Source organism: Rhipicephalus microplus, chromosome 6 (assembly GCF_043290135.1).
Source record: "Rhipicephalus microplus isolate Deutch F79 chromosome 6, USDA_Rmic, whole genome shotgun sequence".
In the NCBI taxonomy this organism is placed as follows: Eukaryota; Metazoa; Arthropoda; class Arachnida; order Ixodida; family Ixodidae; genus Rhipicephalus; species Rhipicephalus microplus.
This window is the reverse complement of record NC_134705.1, coordinates 124,046,612-124,064,683: the sequence shown is the minus strand read 5'-3', so window position 1 is coordinate 124,064,683 and position 18,072 is coordinate 124,046,612. Positions and strand designations below refer to the sequence as shown.

Sequence of the window (18,072 nt, the reverse complement as noted above, 5' to 3'; positions counted from 1 at the left end):
ATTTCATCCTTGCCAAAATTAGACAGTGCTACATGCACTCGTCCTTCTGACACTACGTCACCCATCAATTACCACAACGGGAAATCAGTTTTCACAATAGCCAGCCGATGGTATTTCAACATAGCATCATTCATTAACATCTGTTTTTAAAAACAGATAAAAAAGTCATGTAGAACAAGCAGCTCGAACATTGGGTCACGTGTACGCCAGAGTTCAGATAATCGAAGCGTGAATATCGACTGTTGTGTTCCAGTTTTCTATTCCTCGCTACTCTAAACAAGCCCAAATATTGCCTGTGTCTACCACAGACTTCCAGTCAATTATGCTTTTCGCAATATTCTTTGTTACGTATGTTTATCTTTACGCAGCATACGCCCAAGCTGCCGTGGATGCTACTCGAAATGGTAGGAGTAATTTTCTTTTCTAACAGCAGCTGACTGCAGAAGCAATTTACGGTCTCTCTTGCTGTTGGGTGGATAGTGAAAACTGGAACCTGGCAGAAGTGACCAGCGTGTAATTGATTTCTCTCAGGTTAGGACGGGCAGGCGAAGGCCGATGCCTTCATCGTGAGCTCTGGGATCGGCCCAAAAATGAACCTAATTTGTTGAAGCTATTGATGATGGAGCACCACTTCTCGGTTCAAAAACTCTTCTGAACTACATTTTCTAGTTGTTCTAAATCTCCTTAAGAAGTTCTTCTATAGAACATCTATTCTGGTTTGTACGTGAGTGTCAAAGTAGCGCAGTTAATTACTGGTCCAGCTGGCTTGAACGCTGCCCTAAAACAAAGTGCATCGCCAGAGCATGATCTCCAAATTAGTTACCACCCTACATAGGAAGCGTAGACAAGAGCAAGTTTTCTTATAAATAGAAAGCCAAAACTTAATACATTTTTGTCTGTAGGACTCTCAAAATCGTTTTCTGGGCTCTGTAGAGTTTTCTTCTCAGATTTGTTGTCTGGTCTTAACTGTCACTCGCTATTTGGCAATGCTTTCACTGTTGCTGCTAGTTAATACCGCTGAAATAGGTCACAAGAGAAGTTAAAGAACTCCACAGTTACGTTGATAGACGAACATTCTGTAAAATCTGCTGAGGTAATATTGTTACACGAGCTGAAAGCGCAGTAGGAATTCAATGATTTAATGTGACCGATTGAGAGTACGCAATGTTGAACTTCAAGGGCATCGTAACCACGATCAGACACGGTCAAGTTGATTATCGGTAAAATCAGTCCCCTAAAAGACGCCTTCATAATCGTAGCAGTCGGTCGGTTGGTCGGTCGGTCGGTCGGTCTGTTGGTCGGGTCGGGTCGGGTTGGGTCGGTCAGGTCGGTCAGGTCGGTCGGTTGGTCGGTCGGTCGGTCGGTTGGTCGGTCGGTCGGTCTGTCAGTCGGTTGGTCGGTCAAGAGCTTTATTAAAAGGCCCTGGGGGACATATTGGCAGTCGCTATTGTAGGTGACGCCCGAGACTGTGCGGGAACGTGGTGGCGAGGCATGACTGCTTTTTTTTTCTTTTTTGCTAAAATCTGCTGATCTCCGTGAAAAAACGCTTGACAGGGTCTTGTTGTTTTCAGTTTACAGCCATATGGCCATCAAGTATTATTTTTTGAAAAGTGAGCATACGCATGTACAATTATGCCTATATCTATATATATTTAAAACACCTCACCAGGACCCATGTGCTACGTGGCATCTCTATCTAAGCAGTCTCAGTACGTTACAAATAATGGTAGGAAAAGGCAACATCACGCGTTCTATCATCCTTGTAACACTTACTCTAATAAAAAGACAAAAAGAAAATTGATGCATGCATAATTATAATTCTCAAGCTAACTGTAGCCAGTTTTTTAAAATATGTTTATGCATTCTTTGCTGACGTAAGCAAGGATTCATGTGGATGAGTATAGCTCTTTTTATGCCTAATCATCTAAAAAGATAAACTCATTCAACTGATTTTGAAGCCACAAAGCTAGGAAACTATTAATAGAGAAAAGTTGTAGAGAGGCTGGCAAAACATTCGGTCGGAGAGTTTATATCTTTATCTCCGTTAATTATTACTGTCTTTCTGCTTACTACAAAAGCCCGCAAATTATTAAAAAATGACGCAACCCCGCACAGAGTGAACAGCGCCTTCAGAGCGAAAGTTGAAAGAGTGGCCTTTTGACAGCTTTACCAAACATTCTAAAGCCTACTACAACAAGAAAACTTGCATTTTGCCATGCGTGTTTTTTCATCCACACTTTTGTTTCATTCGGTTTTCGCCCACGAAGCTTGACAGGAAAGCTGAGAGCAAACTGTACCTCATAGTTCAAGAAAGTTTACGATTAGTGTAGATTGTTCTGTAGAGATCTGTAGAGATCGCCCACAAACTCCGAAAACTCGAACTTATTCCCGAGCTTGCGCTACCACCAGTCATAAGGCTGGAATTTTCAACGGCACGTGTTTGAACTCCGAAGCGCTTCGCCCCTTGTTTGTTAATTGATGATCAACGCCCAGTTCACCGCAATCAGTGCCAGTGTGTTGCTATAAACTGATTTTTTATTTCGTGGTCACAAGTTCGGCCCAATAAACAGTTCAAAACCTTGGTGACCCTCAACCAATTAATGCTTGAAATATGAAATAGCCGAGCAAAATAAACATTGTTTTCATTTTCCGGCTTCAAGTAGGAGCCTTTAAACGATTCCGCAGATAAGTTATTCGAAATTCCGTATTACTGCACATTTTTGCATATGTCGCGAAGGCATCATATGCCAGAGAAGCGAAGATCTAGCCACAAAAAAAAGGTACTTCAGAACTTCGTAAGATCTGCCCCACCTCTTGAGTACGCACACACGAAATAAGCAAAATTATTTAAGATAGCAATTATATCACAAAGGCTAGAAAAACGAAGAAGTGAGAGCTGTTGCACAAGTATCAGCCTCTCTTTTATGATTTTCAAAACAATTGGTTCTAGCTTGACACACCTTGAATGAGACTGTGCCAAATTTTTTATGCTCAAAGCTACATGCACCGTAAAGCGACATTACTCGTACTGGCGTACATTCTGGCATTAAAGGTGGCTTGCATCTCCTGACTTACTTGCTAGAACTTTTTCGATATGTCACTCGCAACGTCCGGCAGTCAAATGTTAAGCTTCACTTTTAAAAGTTCAGTGCGATACAAATATTCTTTCCGTAGTGCGCCTTTCTAACAGTAAGTGTATCAATTTTTTTCCAACTTGCTGTGCACTCTGTACGCGGACTTAATGGTGCAGTAGCATGTGTGTCTTTTGTAGTGGGTGACTGACTTTAAACAGTGATGTTATTATCATAAGCCTATGTTCTGAAGCCAGATGGCAATTTATGGTTGTACCAAACTTTATTTCCGCAGTATTTCCGGCTGTATTGTGAAGTACGTACAGAAGACATGTGCGTTTGTGTACATTACATCTCCGAGCAGGGAGGTGATTTTCAATGTATTGACCAGAAGAGGCGTGGCAGCCACGCAAACAGCCTGGGTATTATTCCGACTACCACCGGGAACTTTTTAATATGTATTTTAGTTGCATCTTTCCCTATTTCCCACTCCAGTGTAGATGGCCAATTTTTGCCTAAAGCCAACGACGTCGTCGCCAGAATTTCTGCGAAACGAATTTTTTAACGCTATTGCGTTATTATTCGACATGTAGTTATTATTCGACATACAGCTGCTTTCGTGAGCGCCATGACCATTTGACAATGCTACCCATTACACCATAACTGATCGTAATTTTTGTTTAGTAAGGAAGTGTTCATTATTCGATTGTGTGTTTTTATTTGAAAAGTCTGCTAAATACTTGCAAGAAATTTTGTTCAATTGGTTGATGCGTGGTCTCATGATGATAAAGAATTATGCCCCAGGGCTTTGTATTAGGCATCAGTATTCATTGAATAACTCATTCCTAATTCGCAGTGTGCGACGCCTTATTCTAAATGAAGGGTTCCACAACAATTTATTACGCGTGATGGCGCAACCCTTACGCGCGATAAAGTGTGCGTACGGTCAGTTGGCAAGGGAGCCTCAAGCACCAAGATAGCTCAGTGGTAGAGTACTGGGTCTAGGTTAGATCCCCTTTCTGTCCAATTTATGACAGGGAGAGCTGCTCTGAGATCAAAACAAAGGCCATGTGCGCGCCGTATTTGTCCACCGCCGATGTCTGTAAACACTATCACACGAAATATACATGAGTATTAAAGCGTTTTAGAACAAGAGAAGAAGAACCAGGTGTGACATGATGCGAATTGTGCAACGAGTAGGTCCTCCGATGCCCCAACCCTTTACAAAAGCTTGGTGTTCACCTATTAACTGCGGCACATGCACACTGTGGTGGATTGTAAGGATTACAAAAGCTTCTGGCACAATTCATCGTCATCAGCCACTGCACATAAAATTGCACGAAATTACTTGCAAGTGTGCAGCCTGTACAACGCTTCTCTGAAAAATAACAAACGATGTCATAGTGAATTCTTGTCTACTACACAAATAATAATGGCGTGGTGGGTGACTTGCAAACTTATTCGCAGCAGCTACCCCTGCATTTTTTAAAAGGGCTCAGACACGCCACGTCTTCCAGCTTTCGCTTTGAGAGTGCTGCATGTTCCATGCCGTCCTAGCGTTATTTTCTATTTAGTTAACTTTTTTTTATTTCAAGCGGGGCGGTTACGGACAGCGACGGCAGCGGACAACTACGGCGCCGGAAGCGGCCCTTGAGAAATCATTGCAGCTTTAGCTCTAACGCCTCAAGATATACACCCTTTAACACCCAGGCACGCCTTAATCTTCAGTGACTAGCTCCATTCCGCGTGCAAATGATATGCTTCCCTCGCTATGGCTTATGGCGGCGACAAGCATGCAAAATAGTGATCACTTGGATAGCTGCTAGCAACACATGCATCATCGAACAGTCATCACCATAGTCGCTGTATTGCCTGGTGAGTACATGCGACCAAGTGCGGTGGTCGTTTGCACGAGGAACGCGAGGGTGCTCATAGGTGCGTAAGTGTGCTAGACCCAAGATAGAGATTCGTATTTGGTGGGCATTTGTGGTAAGCGAAAAAAGGCTGATACGCAGCACTTGAAAAACAGGCACATTTTATTCGGGCGTTTCGCACGCTAACTTCTCGCGATTTGCAATTTTGTGCCGCGTGTATTCGCTTCAGAGGTTAGCACACTCAAAGAGCATGTTTACCTTTCAGAAAAGAATAGTGCTACTTATAACATGCAATAGACAAACCCCTTGATGCCCTTGATCGCATTGTCCTATAGTGCATCCTCATATTTGTCATATTTTTAAACGCTGACTAAAGACAGATTCGAATTCAGCTGTAGCAATTAGATGATATAATGTTTACGCGTTTGTGTTGCTAGGTTGCAGGTAATACGCTAGGGTTTGCTTTTTTAGCGACCACACTCGAACGTTGGCGTCATAACCGAAATGTGATAAGGACAATGCGCACACTGGATTGACGACGATGAGGGGCGGATGAGTCCAAAGAGTTCTAACACGTTCACTTAAAGTGTTTGCGTTTCGCATCAGTACAATTAAACAACCAGAAATGCGCTAATTGTGTTTGGGTCACCATGCAGGAAACTTATGGCAACGCCCCCAGTCGACGATTTTCCATAATGTTTGCTCATAAGTGGGGAACGGCTTGCAACAACCGACTCAACCTAGCAAGGTTTCTGTCGGGGCATCGCGGTGGCATGTGGTTAGTGGACAAGTACGCTCGTACGTAATTGTTAAATGCTTAACCTGGTTATTCATCACAATATTGCGCCCTCTTGCCGGTAATTCTGAAATCCCGATGGTTCCCGTGATGGCCATCACCAGCGGTAAGTGGTTTCTATAAATAGCTTGCCATTTCAACGGCGAAGGAAGCACTCGTTCGTGCCTCAGTTGCTAACGCCTTACACTCAGAGGTCAGTGGTTCGATTCCGCACGTTGGTGTGTTTTTACTGGAATATTCTTTTTTCTTGCGTTTTCATGTATACGCGTATTTATACATTTACGGTGAGTGATTGCGGCGCCGACGCAAGCGGCAAAATCCAGCCGAGAGAGTCCATATAATTGTTACTGCAATAAAATTCGTGGTGAAGTGACATTTACATGTTGCCTTGTGGGTGATAATTAAGTATCAAATTTACATAAGCGTCGTGCGTTGCTTTCGCATCTCACGGGAAAACATTTCCCACATTACCGTTTGGTATATTATCAAGTGTTCAATTCTTCATTCTGCTTCTTAAAGGAACACGTGAAAGGGTACAAGTGGAGGCAAGGGTAAATCCAGAAGGTAGGAAGATGTTTTGTATTTCTTTTGTATTCTTTCAATTGTTGCCGTAAAAAAAGGGAAATATATAATTATTCATACACACTGAATAAGATATGTAAAATTGGAATACTTTTCTTTTGCTGAAATAATTTTCTTGTGAACAATGATGGATCAGATTTTTTATAGCTATACAGAAGGAATTGAGTGAAACAACTTTCTTAGGTCCACAATAATAAGGACTGTTGGCACTCGGGACTGTTAGGTTCAATCTTACTGATGTCATGCGGGTGCTATGGCCTACCACAATTTGACAGGTCACGTCCCCGACCTTATTGTGCTTGTTCATTTCCTTTTGGTGGAAGGGGGGACCGGCAAAGGCATCGCCCCAAAGGGCTTGCTCTAGGTCAGCATAACAACCACATAGGAAGAAATCCGGTCTTGAGAATGACGCGGGGTATGTTGTGTGAAGTGTGGCAGGGGCCGGTTGGGTTCTTGGTTGGAGCCATCTAAAAGTGACAGCTCGGGCACTGCACAGCCTAGAGTGTGGCAGTGGCAGCACTCTTCTTGATAGATAATGGTGCTTGCACATCTCGTTGTGCGTGCACAGAGGCTCGAATGACCCAAGAGATGACGAGTTATCCGACACATGGCCAGGAAATTATTTAACAAAAGCCTACTACGTTTTTGTTGTGTGCACGGTGGCTTTGACGGTAGTGGTGTTAAATTGTAGACTACAAAAAGAAATTCTGCTGAAAAACATGTATGAGACGGTCTTGTATATTGCTTAATATATATTGCTGCAAGGGAGCCAAGGAAGAATTCAGTGCAGATTATTCGGGCTTAATTCAGGTAATGGCAGATTACTGCTGAGTGATTTGATGATAAAGCCTTATAATTTCGTAATTACTCTTGTGTTTGGCCTAATGGTGTGCGTCATAACCACCTTGTATTTCTGGAAAAAGACAATCAATGAATTTATTTAGTCACCTAGAAGTACTGGCACTAATATTCGATTTATTGTGAATATTACGCTTGCTTTTGCATTGTAGTTAATGATGAGGCACTCTATTTAAAAATAATTTCTTTCTGTGTCACCTAAACGAAAAAAGTGATTTCTTGCTTAATCCGACCTGAAGGGCATTGCAATACTTCCCTACACTACTAGGCTACGCCAGTGCTTGCAATGCCATAAAAATGGTGCGGGTAATAACTAGTAATACGAAGACTCTGAAAACAGAAAAGCTGTGACATGCCCCCTTCTTTTCATTCCTTCTTATTCTCTCTTTTCAATTCTATTTAAACATACAACTCATTTGATTACACAAAAGTAAGGCAAAAACCATGTTCGAGCGAGAACCAAAGTGAAACATTCTGCATGGCAAAAAATGTTAATACCACAGGGCCACGTCAGTGCTTGATATTGTTTTGGAAAAAAAGCCTTACACAGCCGTCATAGTAGAAAAAGTCTAAAAAATAATTATGATATTGTCACGTGCACTGCAATAACGATGCCGACACTTTGACCGCCTGACAAACCACACGGCAGTAAGTGCTGCAGCTCAGAACACTGCCGTATGCGAAAGTACCCTGTGACAAATGATTTAGGAAATACTGCGTGAGGAACTTCGGGCCCTCTGCATTCCCCTACCGAACCGCCTGTTGCATCTATTGCCAAAATCGGCTCCCAAGAGTTGAGGCAAGCCGTTACACCACCCGCGCCAAGTCCTGAGCTACATCCAGCGAGTTACGCTGATATGGTTCGTCGTCCTCCACCGTCATTTGTGGCGACGCCCTTTCAGCCACGACCCGCTGCCGTACCCCGGTGACAAAGGGATTCTACGAGATGACCACCAGTACGCTGAACTGACTTATGGCGTATGACCAACCGTCAACCTATTTGCTTCCGCTGCGGAGAACTCGGTCACTATGCCCGCTATAGCCATCATGGCGATTCTAGGTTCGGGAACGTTTCTCGTCCCATTTCTTTCCGCTCTCGAGACCACCGTGCCCACGATGCCGATCAACTGTCACCTGGCCAAGCAACTCCACCGCATCGCTGGTGATCTCCATCACCTGCACGTCACCGTGACTTCCCTCAGAGCTACGCGGACTTCACTAGAGTCCGTTCACCTAGCCCGCTCCGGGGAAACAAACTGCTGTGACCTCTTGAGGTAAGGTTGCCAATCGTCGAGACACTGAAAAGTTGCCCCAATCATCGCAAGAAGGTATGACGAAAACGACGACGAATACGATGACGAATACTAATGCCGATGAAGTTGTACGTGCTGATCTTAGCCTTCTCATTTACGGACATCACGTTACAGCAGTGGTCAACACAGGCGCCATCTTCTCAATCAAGCGAAAAGAGCTCACCGACCGCCTTACAAAGGTCAAGACACCGTGGACAGACCATACATAAGGAGTGCTTGTGGTCAGCTGATGACTCCGCACCAGTTGACTTCGCATCGGGCATTCCAGCTTCGTGGCCACTTTTGTCCTGTTGCCAGACTGCTGTAAAGAGCTAATTTTGGGCATAGATTTTTTTCAAGATCATGGTGCTGTTATCAACATCCCCCAGCGTATGGTGAGGTTTCGCGCACATCCGTATACCGACAACAGCAGTGATGAACAACGTGGCCGTTTGCGAATAGCCGACGATGTGACGCTCCCACCGAGACCCTGGTGCCTTGTGTTGGTGTCCAGCGGGTGGCCTTGCTATAAAGAGGTGATAGCGGAGCACATAGTCGCTCTTTGGTTCACGCAAGGCATTTCCGTCGTAAGGGGCGTCCCAGCTCTTACTCGTGGACAGGCAGAAGTGCTCCTCACAAACTTCAGCGCGTCTCTCATAATCATATGATGGTTTTGTGACGTTAAACCCCACATATCAATCAATCAATCAATCACAAACTTCAGCAACGAGCGCCATCGAATCTAGAAGGGTACCGCAATCGCCTACTACGACGATATATACCAAGCCGGGAATTGTTTTGCTTTGCAACTAGATGACGCGACTGTCCCCGCCTCGACAACTTTGTCCGTGCACATCTGCTCCACGTTACCACCTCTGATAGCAAGCGCCTGCTTGAACTTATATACTAATTCGAAGACTGCTTTTTGCGTACGTCTAAGGTCCAGCAAACACCATTGACCAAGCACCGCGGCATTACTGAAGACAACACGCGACCGATTCGGGAGAACCCCTACCGTGTGGCTCCGAAAGAACGCGGGTACAGAAGATGCTCGCGGAAGACGTCATAAAACGTTCAAAAAGTCCTTGGGCGTCCCCCTGGTTTTGGTAAAAAAAAGACGGTAGCTTGCGCTTCTTTATTGATTATCGCAAGTTAAACCAAGTCACGAAGAAAGACGTCTATCCACTTCCCCACATAGACGATTCACTCTATCGGCTACGTCATGTGCGCTATTTCTCTTCAATGGACCACCGGAGCGGCTAAGTGCATATAGAAGTCGACGAAAGAGATCGTAAAAAAACAGCCTTTGTGACGCCCGATGGCCTTTACGAATTCGAAGTGCTTCCTTTTGGGTTGTGCTCGGTGCCAGCCACTTTTCAGCGTCTCATGAACATCGCACTATCAGGCCTGAAGTGGCAAACATGCTTGATCTATCTGGATGATGTTATTGTATTCTCAGCAACATTCGAGGAACATTTCAGCCGTTTATTCACCATCCTCCAAGCCATACGTTCGGCCGGCATTTCTTTAAAACCAGAAAAATGTCATTTTGGTTTCAATGAACTCAGCTTCCTAGGCCACGTCTTCAGTCACGAGGGCGTTCGACCTGACTCGGCCAAATTAGACGCAGTAGCGCAATTTCCTACACCACGCAACAAAAAGGCTGTGAAAAGCTTTTTTGGGTTGTGCACCTATTACCAGCAATTTATCGAGGACCTATCGTCGATTGCGGCGCCATTGACACGATTGACACGTGAAGACATCCCCTTCTTTTGGGGTGGACAAGAACAAATTGCATTCAATGAACTACGACAATGCCTCCAGTCTTTGAGCAATTCTACCAGGAAGCCCCTACAGCTCTTCACACTGTAGAAAGCAATGTAGGTCTGGGCGCCGTTCTGGTGCATTGGCAAGACGGCTGTGAAAGAGTAATAGCCTACGCCAGCAGAACTCACTCTCGCACGGAGAACTACTCGACTACCGAGAAGGAATGTCTCGCCGTGGTGTGGGCGATCATCAAGTTTCGTCCATATTTGTACGATCGCTCCTTCAGGGTTGTTAGCGACCATCACTCTTTGTGCTGGCTCACCAAACTTAAAGATCTATCTGGCCGTTTGGCGCGCTGGAGCCTAAGGCTTCAAGAGTTTGACATGACCATCATCGATAAATCTGGAAAGAGGCACACTGACGCCGACTGTCTCTCACGGTCGCCAGTGGAGACTGTCGCTCGTGATGACGAAAACATCGTCACGGCTTTCTTGTAAGTTGTTAACATGGCCACTATTGCACGAAGCAGCGCAGTGACGCCGAGGTGTTACCACTCTTAGAATATTTAGAAGGACGACGTAAAGACGTGCCGCGGTTATTTGCCAGAGGACTGGCATCTTTTTGCTTGCGAAACGATGTTTTCTATCAGAAAGACTTCAAACCAACCGGCAACCAGCACTTGCTCGTCGTGCTTGCCTCTCTTCAAAAGCAAATTATGGAAGTGTGCCATGATGAAGCAACTTCTGGTCATATAGGCTACACCCAAACAATGTGCCGACTACGATGCATGTACTACTGGCCAAAGTTATCTGTTTCTGTTAACCATCACGTGCGAGCTTGCACCGACGGCCAAAGACGCAAAGCACCTTCCAGCAAGCCAAGCCTGTCTTTTACATCCAATCGAAGCACCAACGAAGCCGTTCACGCATATTGGAATGATTTTCCTGGGTCCCTTTCCAACTTCCACATCAGGGAACAGATGGATTATTGCGGCCATCGATTACCTCTCCCCTTATGCGGAGACTAAAGCTATGCAGTGCGGCACAGCAGCAGAAGCTGCTCAGTTATTCATCGACAACATCGTCGTTCGGCATAACGCTCCGACAGCAGTGATCACAGAGGAGTACCTGCCTTCACCGCAGAGCTTTTGGAGTCTGTTGTCAGACTCAGCGGTACAGCTCACCGGAGAACAACTGCATACCATCCGCAGACAAACAGACTGATGGAGCGCCTCATTAGGACCCTCACAGACATGATGGGCATGTGTGTTGACACAGAACATAAAACTAGGATCAGATATTGCCGTACATGAACTTTGCCTATAATACCGCTCGACAAGAAATCACTGGAATGACACCGTTCAGTCTGATCGATGGTCGGGAAGTCACGACAACATTGGACGCCATGTTGCCGCATGAGTGTGATGACATCTATGTAGACGCTGAAGAATTCATTCAGCGCGCTTAGGAAGCCAAACAGCTCGCAGCGCTGCGCATCTGTCATCAACAGCATCAAGATGCACAACGGTACGACCTCCGACACAAGGTTATAAGCTACACACCCGGCGATAAGGTCTGGGTCTGCGTTCCGATACGTCAACGTGGACTTTCTGAAAAACTGCTAAGATGGTACTTTGGCCCATACAGCGCCTCGCGACACTTGTACGACGTGAAATACGAAGTTGTTCCCGACACTGATTGTAGTTCGAAGCGCCAAAAGCATTTACCTGAAGTCATGCAAATCGTGCCTATGAAACCGAGTATATCGAGTTAATTAGCTCCCGGTTACCGAGTTGGGGCGACCTCTTCATACGCTTGGCAGAGCGCCTAATTTGCACATCGGGACGATGCTTCTTTCGGAGGGAGGCAAGTGTCACGTGCAGGCTCAAAAAAAAGACGATGGCAGTTGTGCATGTGCAATGAAGGACTATGAAATGAATGAACAAGAAGAACTCGCTTGCCCGTTATATTAAAGAGACTGACCTGCTTCTGGTGTCTTAATCTCGGCGGTAAGACATTTTTTCACCTCGTGACAATACTAGAAGTCGCAAACCATTAGAACGGCTCAGACAGAAGTTATCAATATCATGGGCTGCAGCTTGAACAGTGTGGCAAGCTACCGGGTTGATATTTCAAGCTCCGACGACGATGTCGATGACGACCATAGAACAGCTTGGCCAATGTCCCAGTGTGGGTTCGAGATATAATTTTAGGACTTGAATTTAAGCCTACAATGGATGACTTACACCTCCAAGTAGTGTTAGCTAAATGTTCCGTAAACATTGTGAGTGTTCGGTCTGGTGTCAGCTCACGCGAAGTTCATCTGCATTCAAGTTTATTCTATTTGCGGTACCAATGCTGTACTTGACTCCTTTTTTTTGCCTCAGCAAAGCATTCGGTGTTACTATAATCAGACTATCCACCATAACTGAAAAAGTATGATCACTCTCTTCAGAATAGTTTTACAACAGTCTGCCACCTCGTCAGTTGTAGGGGTTGCAGACTGTTGTAAAACTACTCTAAAGGCACATATTTGTTATTTACGTTGAGGAGCACCTTTTAATGACTACATAGTTAATAATAATACGGGAATGAGTTATTACATTGAGCGGGCCACCCAAAACAGAATAAATATCATAAAATCTTCGGTTGAAATCTTTGGGACTGCCATACAAATATTGTTGTTTTTGTGAAGTAGAAAGACAAGTTTGAAGCTTTATGGAGTGCTGAATCGATAGGTTCTTTAAAGGTGATCAAACCGATTCATTCGGCTCAGTAATGGTGCCCTTCAGGAGCCGGATACCTAAAGCGCTGTTCTAGTTTTCAGCTGTACATGAGAGCTTGTCCTCAACTTTCCTAACACAATAGCTCTCTACGTAGGTTTCTCTTTAAAAAACGAATAATTGATTATAAGTGGTGTTGTAGTAATGATATGCGTGGCTCTCCTCACAGTATTTTTACAAATCAGGGTTGTAAAGCATATTTTCTGTGCACAGCGCTTGTAGTAAGGGCCAGAACATAATTTAGGACATGCTTTTAGACACTGTTTCACCACCTTCGGGTGTGACAGTGATGCAATTGTATCGCACGGTTCGTATCTCTGTTTGCCTAACATAATTTAAAATTAATTTAAACTTAAACGGCCCTTAACGTCTCGATACAGAGTTAGCTGAGAACACCGGGAGAGGAAGGCCAGTTCTGTCCCAATCAGTATATTCGCGCCACATTCGCTTTTCAAATGCTGTTTTGAGTTTCGAGTTATGCAGTACTTACAAACACCTGTATTATCAACGTTACTGAAAACTGCATCATGCAATAGTGATTGAAATACTCATTATAGCACATGTTTATGTGCAAGAAATTTAGAAAAAAAACACCACACAAGCACTCCATACAAATGCTTACCCAGTGAAGCTAAACGCGCGGCCACTGGCGGTTGCCGACGTCATGGGTGAAGGAAAAGTGCCACTCAAGAAACTCCCGCAGAATGGGCTTTGGCCACTGCGAACGCAACCCCGTCATCGCCTTGTTGCCGCTGCTCTGCTAGAAACACCGCTTTCTCGGTTCGCCGTTGTCGCTTTCATTCGGCTCGGCGCGCAGTTAACGCTTGCGCATCCCACTTGGGACTGTTCTTGTGCCCGGTCTGCTGCATCAACCTGGCGAATTTGAGTTCTGTCATCGATCAGCTGTGGGCGCTGATCTTGAATAGTCACCTCCTGTTCGGGCGTTTGTGTGTTTCCTGTCCTCCCCATGTGGATGTTTCCGTGTCTTCGAAGTGTAAAAGTCATAGGTTGAAACTGCTGCGTACCGGCTTGGTGGCGTGGTTGCAAAGGCATAAAAAACGGCTCTGCGAATGGCACACGCTTAAATGCTATTTAGAAAACGATGTGACTCATGGCGCAGCCAATGAATGCCGTTATCGTTTCTCACGGTCAAAGAAATTTCAGATCTAGCCATATGCTGCTTTTGCTCTAACAATTAACACAACATCACGACACCAGTATTGAAAAGCAATACCACCACAGCCGAAATCCAATTATGGACTGCTTTCCCAGAATTGTAGAAGAAGAAAAACTATTTTTTATTGTCCTGCTGTTTATAGATATACTAGCCTAGACCTAATTTAACTTTCTATCACGTTGGTAAAATTCATCTCACCTATTTCACGCATTTGTTTGAAGAATTAGGGGAAAGAAACAGTCACCCTTGTATTTGTGGCATGCTGAACAAGGTCTGATAATTTTATATATAAATGAAAAACAAAATCTATGCAATATTGTTTTTCTGAACATTGCTGTTGTGGAGGCAAATATTCCAACTGGAAGTTCTAATCCATCGCCACCTGCTATCGCGAGTTATTTGACGGCAAACTCAGAAACCTAGCTGTTGATAAACTGATAAATCAATGTAAGCTTACTCTTGTAGTGTTTCTGCAAACGAGTGGATCACAAATCGGCTCTGCAATTAACTTTCATTTCATACGGTCATTTTATAACAAAATATTTGTCATCTTGCTTTAAAGAGTGCAACAGGAGGACCCGTCGATGCCAATATCCTGCAGGTATGCTGTTTTCTGCTTCTTGATGATAATTTCTTATTGAAAGTATACAGCATTACCATTATTATTCGTCACTTGCTTGACATTGATCAACATGTGAAGTTTAACATCCCAAAACCACCATATGTCAGTTTGACGTTCCAAAACCACCTGTTTAGTTCCAAACCACGTTATGAACAGCCGTTATAATTGAAAGATGTATTTTCAAGTTATCTGTCACAGTGTCAGCTGCATGTGCTGGTTGCATGTGCTGGTTGAACAATAAAATTCTGCCTTTAGAAAAAATGGCCCCGTATATGCATGTTACACTGCAAATGCCGTCGAAAGACGACAGTCTTGCGCCTGGAGAGAGTGAACAAAACGTTTGTTTGATGTTCTGCGCAAGAAAATTGGTGAATAGTATTCTGGAGGCGCTGCTTTAGAGTGCCTCGAACGTGCTGCAGAGGCAAACGAGCCCATCAACTCATGGCACACGTGAGATATGAGCGCTATCTGGCAATTATCTTGAAAAAAGAAGCGAGCGGCATGCACGCCAGTCTCGGAGGTGAAAAGGTGTTGAAAACAAGGTGACGGGTAGGTGCAAACTGTTGGAAACACTTGCCTTTTCGTGCAAGCGTTGCATGTTCAGCACCGCGAGATAAACGCGACGCTCCTTATGATTACTAATGTAATGTAATACACACATGCAGGATACTGATGTGTTGTGATGCATCAGATATGCGCAATAAATGGTGTTTAATTGACAATCGCACCAGCATGAATGCTGAAGCTTGAGCAATATTGCTGGGTGCAGCGGATGGTGTCGACCATTTGGGATATGGCCTGATGCCTTTTAGGGTACTGTTAAGGGCAGACAAACAGACAGACAGAGAGACAGACATTTTTGTGTCAAAGGTCCCCAAAAAAGACTATCGTCTTTAAATCAAGAAACACGTGTACTCTAGAGACCCTATGTTCACTGTTTTTATGTGTTCGGTGGCCTTGGTCACTGCTTTTTGTATGGCAGTAAAGGCGTGCATTCCACACAATGTGCATGCAACAATGTAGAGCTGGTCATAACTGCGTGTGCCATTATGTTGCAGTTTTGCAGAGAGACAACTTAGAACTATGATAATAAATCATAAGTATTTTCCTACGCCTATTATTTCTTTTGCAGCCTGCAGATGTCCTCCTCTTTTACGCCTCGGCCGAAGGTCTTGGCGTGGGTTTTTCTACAATCCACACTTTCGAATGTGCCAACCGAACGCCGAAAGATACAACTGCAATGCTTTTCGTTCATTTCTTGAATGTGAAGCACGCTGCTCTCCAGCCGCAGCAGCACGTTAGTGAATATGTCCTATTATCCTTAATATGCACACTGATTGTAATAAAATATACGAAAAAAACACAAAAGAAAGTCTCCCATAAAATATGTCTCCCATGATGCACCGCAAACAATATGCAGGGATTTACGTGTCAAACTTCGATATATTTGTGCATTAAAAGATGACAGAGAAAATTTCAACCAACAGTATATTCTTACGTGCAGCAAAAGCTAAGTACAAGGGTATTTTTGCACTTACAAGCGTTGGATTGAGGACGGGTTTGGTCAGGTCTTTCGTCTGTGTTCACAAGCCGGGTGGTCTGGCGTCTTACCTGTTAAGCCGCCAAGTTAGGAGTGCACTTCGACGTGTTTGTAGTTAGGGGTGTCTGAATGAACACGCCTGGATGGTTTGAAACATGAACATTGACGCTGCGTTTGTTTTGATAGTCACAGCGTTTAGAACGCTGCGAATCAAGTCATTTTCAACAGTAGCGCTGTCCAAAATTTTCATTGCTCCGGGTAAGGCGAACGAAAACTATCACCATCACGAAACGATGAACCAGCAGGCGCTGGTTTTGTCTCGTCCTTCATCTAAGGCTTCGCTTCCAAACCATGTGCACCAATTCGTCATGCACTGGATAAAATAAATCTAATGGGTAAGTCTATTCAGTAACTAGGCATCAAGTAACATCACGTACTAACTAGTCTCGTGACTACGTACTAGATGATATCGTGTAAGCATTAGTGACGCGATTAAAATAACATGCCATGGTGTTGCCAGTGACGTGATAAAATGACTTAACATCACGTTACATAGAGTCAGGTGGCTAATATGTAACATCTTGTATTTATTAGTCATGTGCAAACTTAAAGCAACATAATGTAAGATTGCGTTGCTAGCTACGTGGTAAAATACCTATCACGCAGGAATTGCTCGCGTCATGCCTACCGGCCCATTGCACTACCGATAACAGAAGAGCAGAGACGGGTTCTCATTTTCTAATGGATACTCATAGGACTTAAAAATAAGTTTCCAATGTGCAAGTACTGCCAACGATACGTACCGGTGCCACAACGTTCGGAAATATTTATCGTCATGGTGGTAGGACTACGAATATATTATTCAATAATGAAGCAGACTTTGTGAATGGCCTTCCTCGATGGCAATATTAGCTAATGGCTTTTGTCAAAACCACGATACTATTATGAGGTACATATTGAAAGAAAACTTCATATTTGTTGAGGCAACCTTGTTTCTTTGACGTGCTCTTAGGTGTAAGGAGAGTGGCGTTATTTGCACTTCGATAACACCACCCGATTCGGCGTGCTCTCTTGACGTGGTAACACGTAGCCCAATGAGACAACGCATCTGTACAAAAGAACGCAGGGAACAATTTATGAGTGCCGCAGGGTTCTCGAATAGTGGACATTCAGGCTGATCGCTACGCGTTGAAGCAAGAATTCCTGTGCAACAACGGCGTTTTCAAAAGTAAAGCAGTCAGCGAAGCACAGTAATAGCTATACGCCTTCATATGCAGCATTCTTGTTCAACTTATGAGAATGTTCATCTTCTTTGAACAACTGAAATAAATATCTAACAGGTAACTCCTAATCAATAATTCTTTTTATTTGTAAAACGATTTGCTACAGTGCACTTCTATTGAAACTGCTCAGTGTAAGTAAAATAATAAGCCATAGGATAGGGGGGGGGGCACTTGTTACAATAATTGAATAAGTGGTGTAAGATCTTTTACATAATTTCTATAAATTTATACGTAATATGATATTCTCAGTATTGTAGTTGTTTCGTTTAAACACATAGAATAATGAACTGGGCTTGAATGACCACCGACGGGAAGTATTTAGTACATTCGTTATATTACAAAGGCGAACTTTCTTTTCTGGACTCTGCGACACGTTAATAAAATGTCTTTCCGGTGAGCGAAACACTGTGCTCAATAGCAATTTCAGA

The 18,072-nt window shown here is 44.0% G+C and overlaps 1 protein-coding gene across 1 annotated transcript; it reads left to right on the top strand.

The window, feature by feature from the left end:
- Nucleotides 1-204: 204 nt before the first annotated feature.
- On the top strand, nt 205-16,173 carry LOC142764931 (R.appendiculatus Kunitz/BPTI-like protein). Its single transcript, XM_075865461.1, has 4 exons — nt 205-404; nt 6,261-6,305; nt 14,762-14,800; nt 15,954-16,173. Exons 1-4 carry the CDS (start codon nt 323-325, stop codon nt 16,121-16,123), a joined length of 336 nt encoding a protein of 111 aa, XP_075721576.1. The 5' UTR covers nt 205-322; the 3' UTR covers nt 16,124-16,173.
- Nucleotides 16,174-18,072: the final 1,899 nt, after the last annotated feature.